General features: G+C 41.7%; 1 protein-coding gene across 1 annotated transcript in view; it reads right to left on the minus strand.

Annotated features, from left to right (window-relative positions):
* capn5a (calpain 5a) overlaps nucleotides 1-8475 on the minus strand; it is a 28158-nt gene extending 19683 nt beyond the window's left edge. Inside the window, exons 1-2 of the mRNA XM_083887400.1 lie at nucleotides 8344-8475; nucleotides 3262-3419 (exon numbers count right to left, since the gene is read on the minus strand). Of these exons, the coding sequence (XP_083743526.1) occupies nucleotides 3262-3417 (156 nt within the window). The 5' untranslated portion in view covers nucleotides 3418-3419; nucleotides 8344-8475. The remainder of the gene's footprint in view (nucleotides 1-3261; nucleotides 3420-8343) is intronic.
* Nucleotides 8476-15606: the final 7131 nt, after the last annotated feature.

A 15606-nucleotide genomic window follows, 5' to 3' on the forward strand; every position in this document is an offset into this window, starting at 1 on the left:
TTTTATGAGATTTCTGGAGAATTTAAAGGGGAAATAAGTAGTTTATAGTGCCATCTAGAGGAGAGGCTGAAATTTACAACAAAGACCTGCTGCTCTGCTCACCCCCTCCCTTCCCTGAGAGCTACGGTATCCTCAGCCGGTCAAATGTCGTCCTCGTCGTCTTTCTCCGTGTCAGCAGATGAGGTTCGTGAGGCGAGGGAGAGGGCGGAGCTACCGCGGCCGTAGCAGACGAAGCGGAGAGAGAGGAGGCGGGACTTCAGCTACAAGTAAAGAGACGCTTGATTTGTTCTCTCGCGTTTGTCCTTACAGGCTCCTGTAGAAACATGGCGTCTCTCTGCTAACAGTGGCTATGCAACCGCGGTCCGCGGTCATGTTATTTTACATGACTTTTTGAAACACTACGAAAATGAAACAAAAACTATTATACGGCACTAGACAATGCAGGAGCACATAATATGTATAAAAAAGTGGATTTTGGGTCATATAAACCCATAAATACTACACATTGTACCTTTAAGACATTTAAAGGCCTTAAATTCAAATTATTGGATTTAAGACTTTTTAAGACCCCGCAGATACATTGTAATATAAGTGTGATAAATCAAGTGGATTTTTTTTCAGAGATTTCACAGACATTTGGCTTCAAATCAAACAAAGCTTTTGTTTGTGGAAACAGAAAGAACTAACATCAGCACCAGCTCAACTCTGTGGTTCCATGAATCCACAGGCATTCAGTTTTCACATGTCATCCTTACTCTCCAGTAAACAAAGTATCCCATTGCTTTTGCACAACAAGACCAACAATAACGTCCCACAGCCATTCAACTGTATGAGTGTCAAGTTTGACGAGTAGCGTAAGGTTATCTGCACTTTTTTAGCCTATCAAAGATACATTTGATGCCCACTTTATTAGGTAAACCTGTTGCAGTGCTTACCAATGCAAAAAAGATATAACAAGTCAATCAGATGGAAGCTACTTAGAGCATTTAGATCATTAGGGTTAAAACTGAGCATAAGAGTCAGTGGGACATTCCCTTGGTGTCCATCCATCCGTCCATCCATGGTCATGTGGACAGGATGTCTCTGCCATCCCTTTATGTCTGATCCAACACTTATTGACCTAAATGTTGGTTAAATATTTGACACGGTGAATCTGACACACCTTTATTTTAACAAGCCGTTTGAGCCGCCTGACTTTTATAAATCAAAGATTAACCTGGAGGAAGCGAGTCCTGAAACTGACAAGAAACACTCTACAGCCTAATAATAATAATAAGAATACAGCTACTTTATGCTACTGTTAGTTGTTTGATGGGGAGGCTGGAGCGACTTCATTCTGTCACTGATCCACTGCGGTGTTAAAGAATGATGATAAGTGCAAGTTGTAAAACATGTTATCAGCCTGCGGTAACCTAATTTCCCCTCTCCCCACCTGCACTCACTGTACGAATCAATATGATATTGATTCATCGGAGTGCTCTCAGTTTCCTGTTTAATTATTTAGCAGCTCAGATCATCAATGACTGAGAGTAAAAAGTGAACTAGATACAGCGACAGGGAGTTTTCAAACTGAGACGCAACTTTTCACAGGATTTGTTGAGTCGGACATTTTTTGAGTGAGTGAGTCTGTCTTTGATGTCCACACCTGCAATGAATACCTGAGTGGGAGAGGCTGCGTAGGCTCAGAACGGGAGGAACAAGAACGCAGTAACACTAAGCTGCAGAGTGGAATAAAGACAGTGGGTGGCAGCAGAGGCTCAACTGACATGATGCAGCGGTGCATATCACACATACTTCCACTAACAAAGTTTAGTAAAGCAGCTGTTGTTAGTCCTGTGTAAGATATCAGTTTTGCAATATGTATTTTATTGTACAACAGCCTTAGTCCTTAGGCCTCAAGGACCGACTGTGAGAGCTCCTCAAGGTCTGTGAATGTGGACACCGGGATTGAACCAGTCAGTATTATCACACCCCTTTAGTCAATTATTATTTTTTTTAAAAAGCACCTGGACTCTCAGGACACACCTTTGCTACTATGCATTGAGGAGTGAGTCACAGCAGGTGTTGTTGTTTGAGTGAGAGCCTCACCGTCAGTGTTCACACACTGTGTGTGAGAGACAGACGCAAAGCTGCACACTTTTGCAGACAGACGTCATCAGAGAAGCTGAATGTAAGAATGTTTAAAGGTGACATAGAGTGGTCCTGTTGCACATAAATGTTAGTTATGGAGGTCTACTTACATATATTAACTTGTTTTTATGGTCAAAAACCTCCTAGTTTCTGTAAACTAGCCGATAGAAATCCTCTTTTCTGACGGTGTTTTTCTGCTGCGAGATTTCAGAGTGAACTTTCACCCCCAGAAGACAGAGTCTTGTGATTGGCCAGTACTATCCAGCACATCCGTTCTCAGAAGCGCAGCGCCCCCCTCTGGAACGGCGGATGCACTGCTCCTCATTATCAAAACATTGTTTTAACAGTGTTTAAAAATAGCTTCTTCACGACTCCCCGCCGCAGTCCCTTTTATGACTTTAAACCAGAGTCAGACCCAGAGTCAGAAGACACAGTTGCTCGTGAAACACCTCCACAACGGACGTTATTCTTCTTCTGTGGTTCAATGTACGCAACCGGATGTGCCCGGACTAGTGCCCGGAGCAGGACGATCTGCTGTTCAGGAGAACCGCTGCTTACGTAACTATTACGGGTTTTTCAGTGATCTCGTTGAGCCCCGAGATTACAATAAAACACAACGTTCTCAGCAGTGGCTGAACTGTTTGTTTTCGAACCGTCAGGGCTTCATAAACAAGGTAATGACGCAGATACACACCAAAAAAACAAACTGCGATAATAGGAACTTCCGGTCTAGTTCCGCTTTAAAGTTGAACTAGTCATAAATGACTTAATTCTGTCAACTGCTTTGTACAAAGTCCATGTCAAGTCTTACTAAGCTGATGTGCAAACAGATAGCTGTCCACAGGTAGAAAGTAAATACAATGACATCATGAGAGAGTTCATGTGTTCTGTGCACACACTTACTTGTATTTGCTACCTCTTTAGGGACAGTTTCACAGAGATGACCATTCAAATAAAAACCTAAAAGCCAGGTTTTAACACTCAAAAAGCTGTTCCTAAAAACAATGTTTCAGAACCATTATGTGGAGTTGTTCAGTCTTTACCACAGGAGGTTCAGCCTAAATCACAGGGTAACACACGCATTAAATAACAAACGTCTGTAAAAGTCCTGCTTCCCGGTTACTCTCTCACCTTGGGCCTTTTCCAGGTGACGCGGCCAATGGTGTTTGACTGGTAGAACAGAGACTGGTCGGACGCAGGAAACAGAGGGTCTTCAAACAGTTGTCCGTTCTGACGGCACTTTGTCCGCAGTGCAGAGAAAGACTGGCCCTCGTACGGAACAGCCATCCCTATAAAATAGACAGACACAGATTAACAGGGATTTTCATAAAGCATCATCCACAACAAGTTTATAATGGTTATCATTTTTCTATAGATGTCTGAAATGTGTTTCATCTAAGAATCACGATTATCCTAAGCAAAACACTGAGATATTGTGATATCAGGTTCTTTTTTGGTCTTCATGAGGACTACTAGTCGTGATGAGGTAACACACACACACACACACACACACACAGAGGCATGCACGGGTTCATCATGTGTTTGCTCTGCACATGATCTGTAGTCAAACACTGTCCGTGTGTCTGTTTGTCATCCTGTCACATGGTGCTTTGAACCTCTATCATGTATCGTTTACTTTTATCTTTTATATAACCAGGACATCTGAAAAAGAGTTTCCTCTTACTCTTTCACTTCACAGTATTTAAACTGTTATGGCATCAAAAAAAAAAGGATTTGTGTCTTAAGCAAGGGTGCAACCAACAATTCATTTCATTATTGATAAATCTGTCAGTTATTTCCACCAATGATTGATTGGTTGACGGAAATATTGATCAGTATTTTAGTTATATTTACTGTTTTAGTATTAACTAATGTCTATTTAGGAGTTTAAACATCTTCAAACTGCATATAAACCTGCCTGCAAGCACGTTCGTTTCACAGCGGTACATAATTACCATGGCAACTAACTCAGAGTTTAGGTCATCACAGTTTCTGACACAGAACACCGTCATCTTAATGTTATTATCAGAGGACAAAAAAGTCCAAACAGGGATTTCCTGAGATGACCACAGAAAGAGGAACTGGTGCATTTGTGTGTGTTTATGATGGAAACGTGGGACGTCTGTCCTGGACTACGGTTTACGCAAAAACACAACAAAAGCAGTTTTGTTTTATCTGAAGTGTGGTCTGTGCAACTCTCTGAGGTCAGGGACGATTTCCTGTTTAAAAACGACAACAAAACAGTGTTTTTGTTAAGAGATTGAAGCCTTTATTAAGATTTTGGCTTTACTTCAGTGTGAAGAAAACATCAGTGAAGTTGAAAACAATAAAACGTTCCTACACATCTTTCGCAATGAAACTGAAACTAACAAACATAAACTGATTATCAATAATGCATAGGCCTTGTTATGTACAGTGTTTTACCTAAAGTGGTGGGTGTGACGGGCAAATATCTGAAAAAGCTGAACAAATGAGATGATGACTTCAAATAAAACCACAGTATGTTGCTTTGTAATGGAGGGAAATGAGCCGTTATTGTGGGTTAATAAGGAAAAGAAAAGGAGACTCTACAGAAGGGAAGAGACTGAATTATTCAGCACTTCTTCGGTCATTTGTCAAATGTTACGTAGAGAAAAGTTGACCGTTCGTGCAGAGAAAATTAGTGCAAATTTTAACTTTTGCGAAGAAAAACAATGGAGTCAGAATCTGAACAAACAGGCTGGTTAAAGGAGGGCCGTCTTCAGAAAAACCAGCACGGCTGGGAAATGACTCATCAGACAGGGGGGAGGGGGGAGACAATGGGTTGGTGTGCTGTTAAGTGCACACAAAACCGTAGTGCTTATAACATTTAATATAAACAAACGTCCATTACATTAAAATCATTGTCATATTAGTTCACGCGATGCCGATTAAGCTTACTGGCTCCACATGACGCTCTGCACACAGTCAGTGATTCATTGTATGTAAACACAAAGGGAAGCAACAGCAACATTGCTAATGCAAACAGGTTGCATGTCAGAGTCGCGTCCAAACTGAGCGTGTAGCCGACGCATCGACCGTCCATCGAACGCGTCACGCGAGTGTGTCAAAGGTGGCCATGGACGGAAAATATAGTTGGACATTATGAGAGAGGCAGGTAACACCTGGACAAGTCACAAGAGCAGAGGTTCTCAAACCGTTTATACCAAGTAGAACCTGAGAAAATACTGAGCTCTTGTAAGTAAAACCAACCGCCAACGGCGTCAACGTTAACGCAAGGAAAAAGACGCGCGTGACGTCATGTTTACGTGACTCCGTAAAGTCTCTAAAGTAACGCTAAACTTTAAAGCGGAACTAGACAGGAAGTTCCTATTAACGCTGTTTTTTTGGTGTGTATCTGCGTCATTACCTTGTTTATGAAGCCCTGACGGTTCGAAACAAACAGTTCAGCCACTGCTGAGAACGTTGTGTTTTATAATAATCTCGGAGCTCAACGAGATCTCTGAAAATCCCGTAATAGTTACGTAAGCAGCGGTTCTCCTGAACAACCGATCGTCCTGCTCCGGGCACTAGTCCGGGCACATCCGGTTGCGTACATAGAACCGCAGAAGAAGAATAACGTCCGTTGTGGAGGTGTTTCACGAGCGACAGTGTCTTCTGACTCTGGGTCTGACTCCGGTTTAAAGTCATAAAAGGGACTGCGGCGGGGAGTCGTGACGAAGCTATTTTTAAACACTGTTAAAACAATGTTTTGATAATGAGGAGCAGTGCATCCACCGTTCCAGAGGGGGGCGCTGCGCTTCTGAGAACGAATGTGCTGGATAGTACTGGCCAATCACAAGACTCTGTCTTCTGAGGGTGAAAGTTCACTCTGAAATCTCGCAGCAGAAAAACACCGTCAGAAAAGAGGATTTCTATCGGCTCATTTACAGCAACTAGGAGGTTTTTGACCATAAAAACAAGTTAATATATGTAAGTAGACCTCCATAACTAACATTTATGTGCAACAGGACCACTCTATGTCACCTTTATAAAACAGCGGCACACATACGCAGTACACAGATACGCTGGTTACTTGTAGCGCTGCCCTTTTCGTTTAATAAACAGACCGCTCCAGTTCGACTGTAGGCGCGCTAACGGCGCTAAAGGAGCTAATGCAGCTAACAGAGCTAACCGGTTCCTGGACGCCAGTGTCGTCGTGCGTAAAAACATGATATCGCGTGTGTCTTTTTGCGGTCAGTCGTCATGGAAACACGCCGTGCGTTAACGCGCATTATTTGTATGTGTTTGTATATCTGTATTTTTTGTTATACGTTTAATTTTCCACGCACTACAGTCAAATTCCTCAGCTCCACTCCGATCACATACCCTAGTATACTGTATATGCAGTAAAGCAGTATTTCTGATTTTCCACCAAGTACCACTAGAGGAAGCTCCCGTACCACTGGTGGTACACGTACCACAGTTTGAGAACCATGGCACTAGACAATTACAGAGCTGACATACTGAGAATAAACAACCGTTCACACTCACAGTCAGATCTACAGGCAGTTTAGAGTCAGAGAAAATGTACACAGACGGGAGCAATACAAGCAAACTACACACAGTATGTCAACCAGGATCCTCTTACAGTGAGACACAAACCGCTGCACCACCACGCCGCCGCCCCCCCCGTGTGGCAACATCTGGTTTAAATTCCTTCTCCGTTATCGGATGTCAACACATCCCACTTTACGTTCATGTCGCATGTGAATATTCAGAGTCCCAAAGGAAAACAAAAGACAAGTGAATTAAAAGTGACATCTACAGGCACAGAGATTAGTCTGTGTGGAACAAGTAAAAACAGATGAACACCAGCCAAAACATGGGTGTGGCTTCATGTGGGCATCAATAAGCAGACAAATACCAGCCTGCACATGTGACACCCAGAGAGAACAAACCCATGCAGATGTCAGGACGGATCATGTGTTCACGTTTTAAGCGACGTGTGGTATAAAAGTGTCGCACAGTGACTCGGCCTTGAAGAAGCAGCAGACCCTAATACAGCTGAGGAGAACTTTAAAAAAATCACAATTTGATGGAAACGCTTCAAGCACTTTTCAGCTGTGTAAAGACGCCCACATTGCACCCACAAAACCACAAAGGAAATGAGCAAAATGTACCTTCAAAATAAAACAGAAATGCAGTACAATCGTGTAGAAGACACACAGCTGCTTCCACAACAAATATGTACGAGGAAGTTTTCAATTAATAAATAAAATGCCAACTATTTTTGATAATCCATTAATCATCTAAGTGGGATTATGGTCAGGTGATTTATTTTTTCATCTTAGACTTTGAACTGAATATATTTACTTGGTGGACAAAACAAGACATGACACAATGTCGTCATTTTGAGGTTTGGACAATACTTTTTCTGTAAATGTTATGACCCAAACAAACAAAAAAGAAAATAATCTAAAAATAAAGTATAAATAAAGTTACCTTAGATAGATAGATCCTTTAATAATCCTTACAGGAAATTACATTACAGAGGTACCTTGACCTTTTCATAAGGATTAAGGATAAAACAAAAAGAAGTTTAGAGATCTAACAATTTTTGGATTAATAAATTAATGAATTAAAAACATAACTTGCCAATTGTATAAATGAGGCATTATTTTAGTAATTTTTCATAGGAAAAGTCAAACATTTGCTAGTTTGAACTTCCCCGAAACAACAAGGTGCAACATACTTTATCAAAACTGTAGAATAATTTTATGGAGCATTTTTAACAAATAAAAAAAAAAACACATGCACCAATTTAAACTTTGAACTTGGGTATGGTTTTACTTCATGACACTATACTGTCTTAGATATTAGGTTAGAGTCTGAATTTACTCGTGAATGTTTATTTTGAAGGCTAGAGGCGGAAGTGTGTTTGTTTTAAAAGACTTTAGCTTGAAAACAAAACTTTATTTTTTTTTTCCAGATTCTTATCCAAAGTCGATGAAAGCGCAAAAAAGAACTGCTGCCAAAAATCGTCCTGCGTCACAAACACAGGATGTTCGGGTTATACGTAAAGTACGTAAAATGACAACAGCGATTCAATTTTAACTTAGTGAACGTTTATGAGTGTAAACATGAACGGAGCAGAGATTAAATGTCATCAAGCTTCAGTGAAAACAGTTTCACTTTGAAGAGAATGAAACTTAAACTAAAGCTAAAGTTCAGTTAAACAAATTCAGACTTTACCTGTGTATGTTATCTGTTAGTTCTGGTTTTAACGGCAGCTCCGTGACTCGCACACACGCCGCTGCTCCGTCTCCGTCTCCGGCTCTGTCCGGGTTGTTTCTCGCTGTTTTCCCGGCGTTTCTCCTCTTCTTCTTCTTCTTCCCTCTGACGGAACTCGGTTGTGAGAAGCACTACAGACTTATCTGTGTTTCCCAGGAGAAAAACACGGAGGAGGCGGGAGGCGGGGGGGGGGGGGAGCAGGAGAAGCTGCGGCTTCTTCTCTCCTCTGAAGCGGCCACCAACACTGGAGCCTGGTGACGCCTTCACGTGCGGCTCGGACAAACCGACATCACATCACATCACATCACCGAGTTCAGCGCACTTTTATCAGAACCGCGAACAGGTGTTCTGGCAATCCGTGCTGCCGATCTAAAGCTGCTACGTTTCTGTTCTGCACATGCGCAGAACCACAGCCCCCCCCGTCTCTTATCGCCACGCCCACACACACTCGGGATATGTTTTCATGTGATAACACTTTTCAGCACCCGATTTACATGACATTTGTTTATCGAATGACCCACACTAACAAACTCACTCGCGTTTCCTACTGCACTCAAACGTCTCAGAGAAGTTATTTCCAGGTTGTTATGATCAGGTTTCTGAAACCTGAAAATGTGTTGCACATGTGAACACAATCATTCCAGTTTAATAACCTGACTTAATATTATTATTATTTTATTTATTTATTTTTATTATTGTGTTATTATTATTTGTGACCAAATTCACTTGGGATCCAACATCATTGAATTATGCATAATCTGTTATAACCTGTTAACCCTGTATTATATGTAAATGTCTCACTAAGCACAGGAAAACTATGTTGTGAAGAGAGACGTGTCCGTCCATCACCGCTGTCATGTGACCAGGATGTGAGCGAGATCTGTCACAAAGCTGAAGCATCATGTTATAGCGAGGGGGTAAATGCACAGGCACAGATGTCTTATTATTAACAATTAATTAATTTAATAGAAGTAAAAAAAAGAAGGACAATATCAGACTGATATCAATGAGAATTCAAGGAAGTGACACAAAAGTGGTGACAAAGTACAATATTATTAAATGTAATGAGTCACTTGAATGGTGCACATTTCTAATAAATGTATCATCTGTCAAAATTGATCACGACAGTATTTAAGGAGAAATATGTCATGTAACTGATTCAACAGTAAAACATAGGATGTGGAATCTTAACATCAAAGAACAAGTTGAAGAAATTCCCACAATAATCTCATTTTTGTTCACTTGAGTGAACTTTGACCCTCTATCGCTCCAAAAGTACAGAGTAAAGGTTCTCTATGCTACTTGTCCATGAAGTATGTAAAGTGCAATGACATTTGAATCATAGACTACTAATAGAAAAAATTGAGATATCATACCATGTCAAAGATTTTGACCCTGGATTACTAAAAGCTACTTGTTTGAAATGAATTAAAATCGTCAACTACTAATTAGAATTCTAAAAATTAAAACCACTTCAAAATTTTAAAAAACAAACTATTTTCAACCTATTTTGTTTACACAGTTAAAATACTCCATAAATTGTATGCATTAAGTCCAATAAAATGTTTCTAATAAACCTTTTAGATTCAAAACCCCTTAAAATATTTTCTTTTCAATACATTTTGATGGATATTTGCCAAAACATACATCTATAGAGAGCCTCGTGTGGAGGGTAAAGACACAGGTCTTTGTGAAACACCACTGACCTCTGCTGGACTCTCGAGTCATTACAGGAATATCACACTGTTCACACTGCTTCATTATTAACGTTCATATTTCAGTAAAATGTAAATTAATTAAAATTAAAATTAAACTCATTCAGAATGCTGAAGATGAAGTTTTAACCACTTTTAAAGTCTTTACACTGGCTTTGAGTCACGTATAGAACAGGCTGCTATTTATAGTTATAATTGGGTTTTGATCAAATTGTAAATGTTAATGTTTCCAAATTGTGAATGTTATTTTGTTTTTAAGTGACATTGTATGTGAAATGTGCCAAGCTGGATTGGGGAGAAGGTCCTAGCAGAATGGCCAGATTGCCTGTTACATCCAAGAAGAGCATCAGAAGGTGCCAGCTGCAACTGGCTGATCACAAAGGCCTGATTTCAGGTCCATGTTCAGCGTCAGGTGAAGCAGGGATCACTTTGTGAATTTGAAGTTCTGTACTGACTTATGTACGGTGCACGCGTTAAAAAAACCCCGGGGGCGATTATGAAACAGCGCCTCTGTCTGTGTGATGCTATTAATCTTTAACATCATCACAGCAGAAGACATCCACAGTGTCATGTGAGGAGCTGCACTTTACACTTTACCAGAGGAGACAGTTACACAGACGCCGACACGTCCATCGAACATGTTCGTCCACACATGAACAAGGGAGAACAAGGCTGCGTTCACCTGTCACAGGTAAATATCACAGAGTTTGTCAGATTATTACAGATGATCACTCATGCACTTTAACATCTTGGTCACTGTTGGACTTTGTCTCCTACTACTCTGCACTTTAAACGCCTTTAACTTCACCTCTTATTATTCTGCACTTACATTATTTAACAGTGCCTCTTATCATTCTACACTTTCATTTTCACTGTTATTGTCACATGGTGTTTTGTTGTGTTATTATTATTGTCTGCTGAGGGACTGAAGAATCCACACATATTCCTGTGTCGCCTGCATCCTGGACTGTTTACTGTCTCTCATATTTACTGTGGTACATTATGACAGAGTGTGCTTCAACAGTGCAAACCACATGGTTAAAGCGTAAACCTGCACTGTTAAGTTAGGGAGTTTATTTCCTGACAGATCACATGGTACTTGCATGGTAATGGAGAGGTAATATCATAGTATTTACTAACCAGGAGCTTGGTAATAACAATGACAAATGTGTGTGAGAGGATGAATTCCAACTTTAACTTTTAAGGTACGCACCAAGAAAAAAGCAAAGGAAAAAATATTTATTTGCATTTTTTGTTATTTTATCATTTTTACTTATGATGACAATAACAACAAACAATATATAACGACAATCAATATATATATTAGACCCTAGAGCAGGGGTCACCAACCTTTTTGAGATGAGAGCTACCTTAAGGGTAAAAAATAATATGGAGGGCTACCATATAATATTTTTTTGTTTGTTTACCATTTAAATGATTAATATTATGCATTCAACTGCATACACATTCATTCCAGTGCTTACTCCTAACGATTACCAGTTTTTATAAACAATATCAAAGATATTTTACTGAGCGATCATACGGATACATGCAAGTGAAGTGAAGTAAAGTGAGCCCGCGGGCACCGTATTGGCTGCCTGCGGGCTACCAGGTGCCCGCAGGCACCACGTTGGTGACCCCTGCCCTAGAGTATTTCAGATACAGGACTCTACCAAACGGTTGAGATGTGTGTTTATAATAAACCTGGTTTGCATAATTCATAAAGTACAGTGAGATATAGTGACTTAAAGTGTGGTTGACCAAATGGTTGAGTAGTACCTTAAAGGGTTAATATGGTAATTATCAGTTTTTCATTTTCAGGTGAAGATATTACACTAATTGTGAAAGTAATTGTCATTACCAAGCTCTTACTTTGAAAATAACATCGTATTACAGTTACATTATCTACGTATCACCACACTATTGCACTGTTGTATTACGAATAAGATGAAATTACTATAATCTCACTTACCTTTTATAGAAATAGTATTACCATACTATGACTATGCTGTTCCTGTACTGTTGTGTTGTCGTGTGTCTCCGCCTCCAGCATCCAGAGCGGAGCTCATCGTCTGCCCCGAGATGTTAACCCGGTGGTTAACGTTCACCGCTCTTCTGGCTGCTTCGGAGAGTCTCCTCACTGTTGCGCCGACCTGCAGGGTCAAAGGTCATGCAGAGGTGGAGCTGACTTTATACTGTGGAGATGGAGAGAACAGAGGTCAGTGATCCGTCACAGTCACTTTGTACAACAGCTGGACAGTTATGTGTTGGCAAACATTTGTCACTTCTTTATGTCTAAAAAACAGAGTATTTGGTAACGCTTTCTTTTACAGTCCCCTAATTACCTGGTATTTAGCTGGTAAATTCATGGTAACACTAAAGTGTTGCTAGGTAATTACCAATGGTAATAAGATAAGTAAATACAGTGAAACCGTTGCCAAAATACTGGGTAATGCACGGTAATGTACTCGGTAAGTAAAGTAAAACTGTACTGTAAAAGAAAGCCAAGCTTGTTTCCATGTAATTACACACATTTTTAGGGTTAGGTTTGTTAGATTACCCCTTGGGTAAATAGCTAGTAATTAGGGGACTGTAGGTACCTGCTTATTACCAGTTTATAACCCAATAATAACTTACATTTACCATAGTTTTGCCATAGTTTAGCTGTACATACCTTCTTATTAACAGCAGTAATAACACGCTATAATTAACTATATAGTTACCAGGTAAATGCCCAGTATTTTGGCAACATTTTCACTGTATTTACTTTCTTATTACCATTGGTAATTACCTAGTAACACTTTGGTGTTACCATGAATTTACCAGGTAAATACCTGGTAATTAGGGGACTGTAAAAGAAAGCGTTACCGAGTATTTGATACTTATTCTTTCTTCGTAGTCACAGAAGTGGCTCTCACATTTCCAGAAAGCATTCCAGGTTCATCCAATAAAATAGTAAAAAATAGTGTGGCTATATGAGCGGGAGGAGAGGAAGGAAGGAAGGAAGACGAGGTCTGAGGGAAAGGGTGTGAAGAAGAGAAGGAAAGAGATTCTATCATCAGAGACGATAGAAGGAGTGAAAGTGAAAGAGAAGAGGAGAGGGAGAGTGAGGATGGAGAGAGAAGGGAGGAGATGAAGTTGTGTGGACAGGAGGAGGAAGAGGAGGCAGATGAGCAGGAGGAGAGGAGAAGGGAGGTTAGAGAAGAGGAACAGAGCAGGAAGAAGAAGGAGAAATTGAGAGATTATGAGGAGAAGGAGGAAGAAGTTGGTGAAAACGGGAGACAGCGAGTCCTTGGCTAAGGATAAAACAAGAAGCTCTGATGTCGTGTGTGTACTCTCATGTGCAGGCCTGGTCCAGTACTGGCACACTCCCTTTGGACACCTGCAGACTCCAGGCTTCCAGAGTGAACTGGACCCAGTCTTCATGCACCAGGACGGAAGCCTGGTGGTCCCCAACAGCAGCGAGCTCCACAGCGGCCTGTACTACTGCCTCCTGCAGCACAGCGAGGGCGCCACACTGTGGCCATATGAGCTCCACATCATCTCTGAAGGTCAACAAAACCAAGACCATGATGATGAATACGAGCAGTGTCACCAGCTCAGGGTCAGGAGAGATGCTGAGTCTGAGTCTGAGGAGGAGGAGACAGCTGTTACAGAGCAGCAGTTTGCAGGAGCTGTAGCAGCATCAGTGCTGCTCACCTTTGTGGTGGGATTCAGCGCCGGAGCTCTGACCAGAACTCGTGTTCTCAGGTGAGGAATGTAACGTAAGAAATGACGGAAAAGTGACATTTAGAAGCAAAATTCACGGCAAATTACAAACTAATTAATCTCCAGGAGAAAATAGACAATGTCTTCAACAAAGGTAAAATCTCAAGACTAAGTTTGCCAGTCAATACAGCTTTATCCTGACAGGAAACGGAAGTTTTGTCACTTCCAAAGTCCACAGAAGCTCACACCGAGCAGTCACTGCTACTTATGCGTTAGGTCCTCGCAAAGTCACTTAAAAAAAACCCAAACTAAACAGCGAGTAGCTTTCTGTGGTGTCTCGGGGAAAAGTTGCATATGCTTTTGCAAACAAACCATGAAGAGGAACCTTTTTATATAACATAATGAAAAAATATCCCTTTTATGTTCATTTCCCTCTAAATTAGAGAGACTACTCCTTTAATGTTTGGAAAAGAATGCTCATTTTCTGCAGGGATAAATAATAGAAATATAAAATCATCTTTAAAGGAAACTAACTATAATTAACTATAAGCACAATAATGTTAATGTTTGTGTCAAACCTCTTGCTTCACTCAGGTGTTTCAGGGCAGTCGCTGCTAAGGTGCGATCAACTCGACGACAACCGGGCACACCAGACCACTGCTCAGAGGTCTCCATGGCAACGCTGCCATCCACGTACGACAACAAGGCCTTGGCAACGGGACAGGAGCAGAACGATGTAACCACGGAGGCGACTCCGACTCCGTCAACATCCCCAAATCCCCCTGATAAACCTCGGAGAAGCTTCAGGCTTAAGCGAGACGAGCAGGAATCGGCAGCCTATCTGGAGGGATGCGACTATGAGGAGGTGGAGACGAGGAAGAAGGAAGAGGAGGAGAAGGAGGAGGAAAGAGGAAGACAAAGGCTGAGGGAAATGGGACGTGAAGACGAGGAGGACAGGGAGGTCAGGGGTTTCTATCCGGTAGAAGATGATGGAGGGAGTCAAAGTGAAAGAGAAGAGGAGAGGGACAGTGAGGACGGAAAGAGCAGGGAGGAGATGAAGGAGTGTGGACAGGAAGGAGGAAGAAGTCTGGAGGAAAATCAAAAATGGTATGAAGAAGAAAAAGAAAGAGAAGTCAGGGGTTTCTATCTATTAGAAGACGATGGAGGGAGTCAAAGTGAAAGAGAGAGCAGGGTGTGTAGACAGGAGGAGGAAGAGGAGGCAAATGAGCAGGAGAGGAGAAGGGAGGATGGAGGAGAGAGCAGAGGAAAAGAGCAGGAGGAAGGAAACGAGGAGAAAGTGAGAGATTATGAGGAGGAAGATGTTGGTGAAAAGGGGAGCAGACGGTCATCAGACGTGGACGATGAAGAGTCAGGGACTAAACATGACGTCGTGAAAGGAAGAGGAGGAGGAGCATCTTCATCTCCCGGTTCAGCCCGTCGCAGCCGCGTCATACGCTTGTACCAGTACGACGAAGAAGGCCAGAGATACTCCCACCTTCCGGACCCCTCCTCCTCCTCCTCCGACGATCCAGCTCCGGCCCCGAGACTGAAGCAGCGCTCCCTCTCTCTGACACGCCTCAACGCAATCATGGCTGCTGCCTCAGCAGGGCCACTGGACAGGGGGGAGACAGAGGGGGAGGAAGGAGAGGGGAGGCCGCACTTCCACATGGAGATATAACAGAGAGCCACATCTTCAGCCACAGAGCAGAGAGACAAAACCAGGGTTTCATTTCACAACCAGATACAGCGTCACGATAACACGAGTAGTAATTAAGAAACAGCTCGTTACATTTCCATTTTT

This window comes from Microchirus variegatus (genome assembly GCF_963457635.1).
Source record: "Microchirus variegatus genome assembly, chromosome: 3".
Taxonomy (NCBI): Eukaryota; Metazoa; Chordata; class Actinopteri; order Pleuronectiformes; family Soleidae; genus Microchirus; species Microchirus variegatus.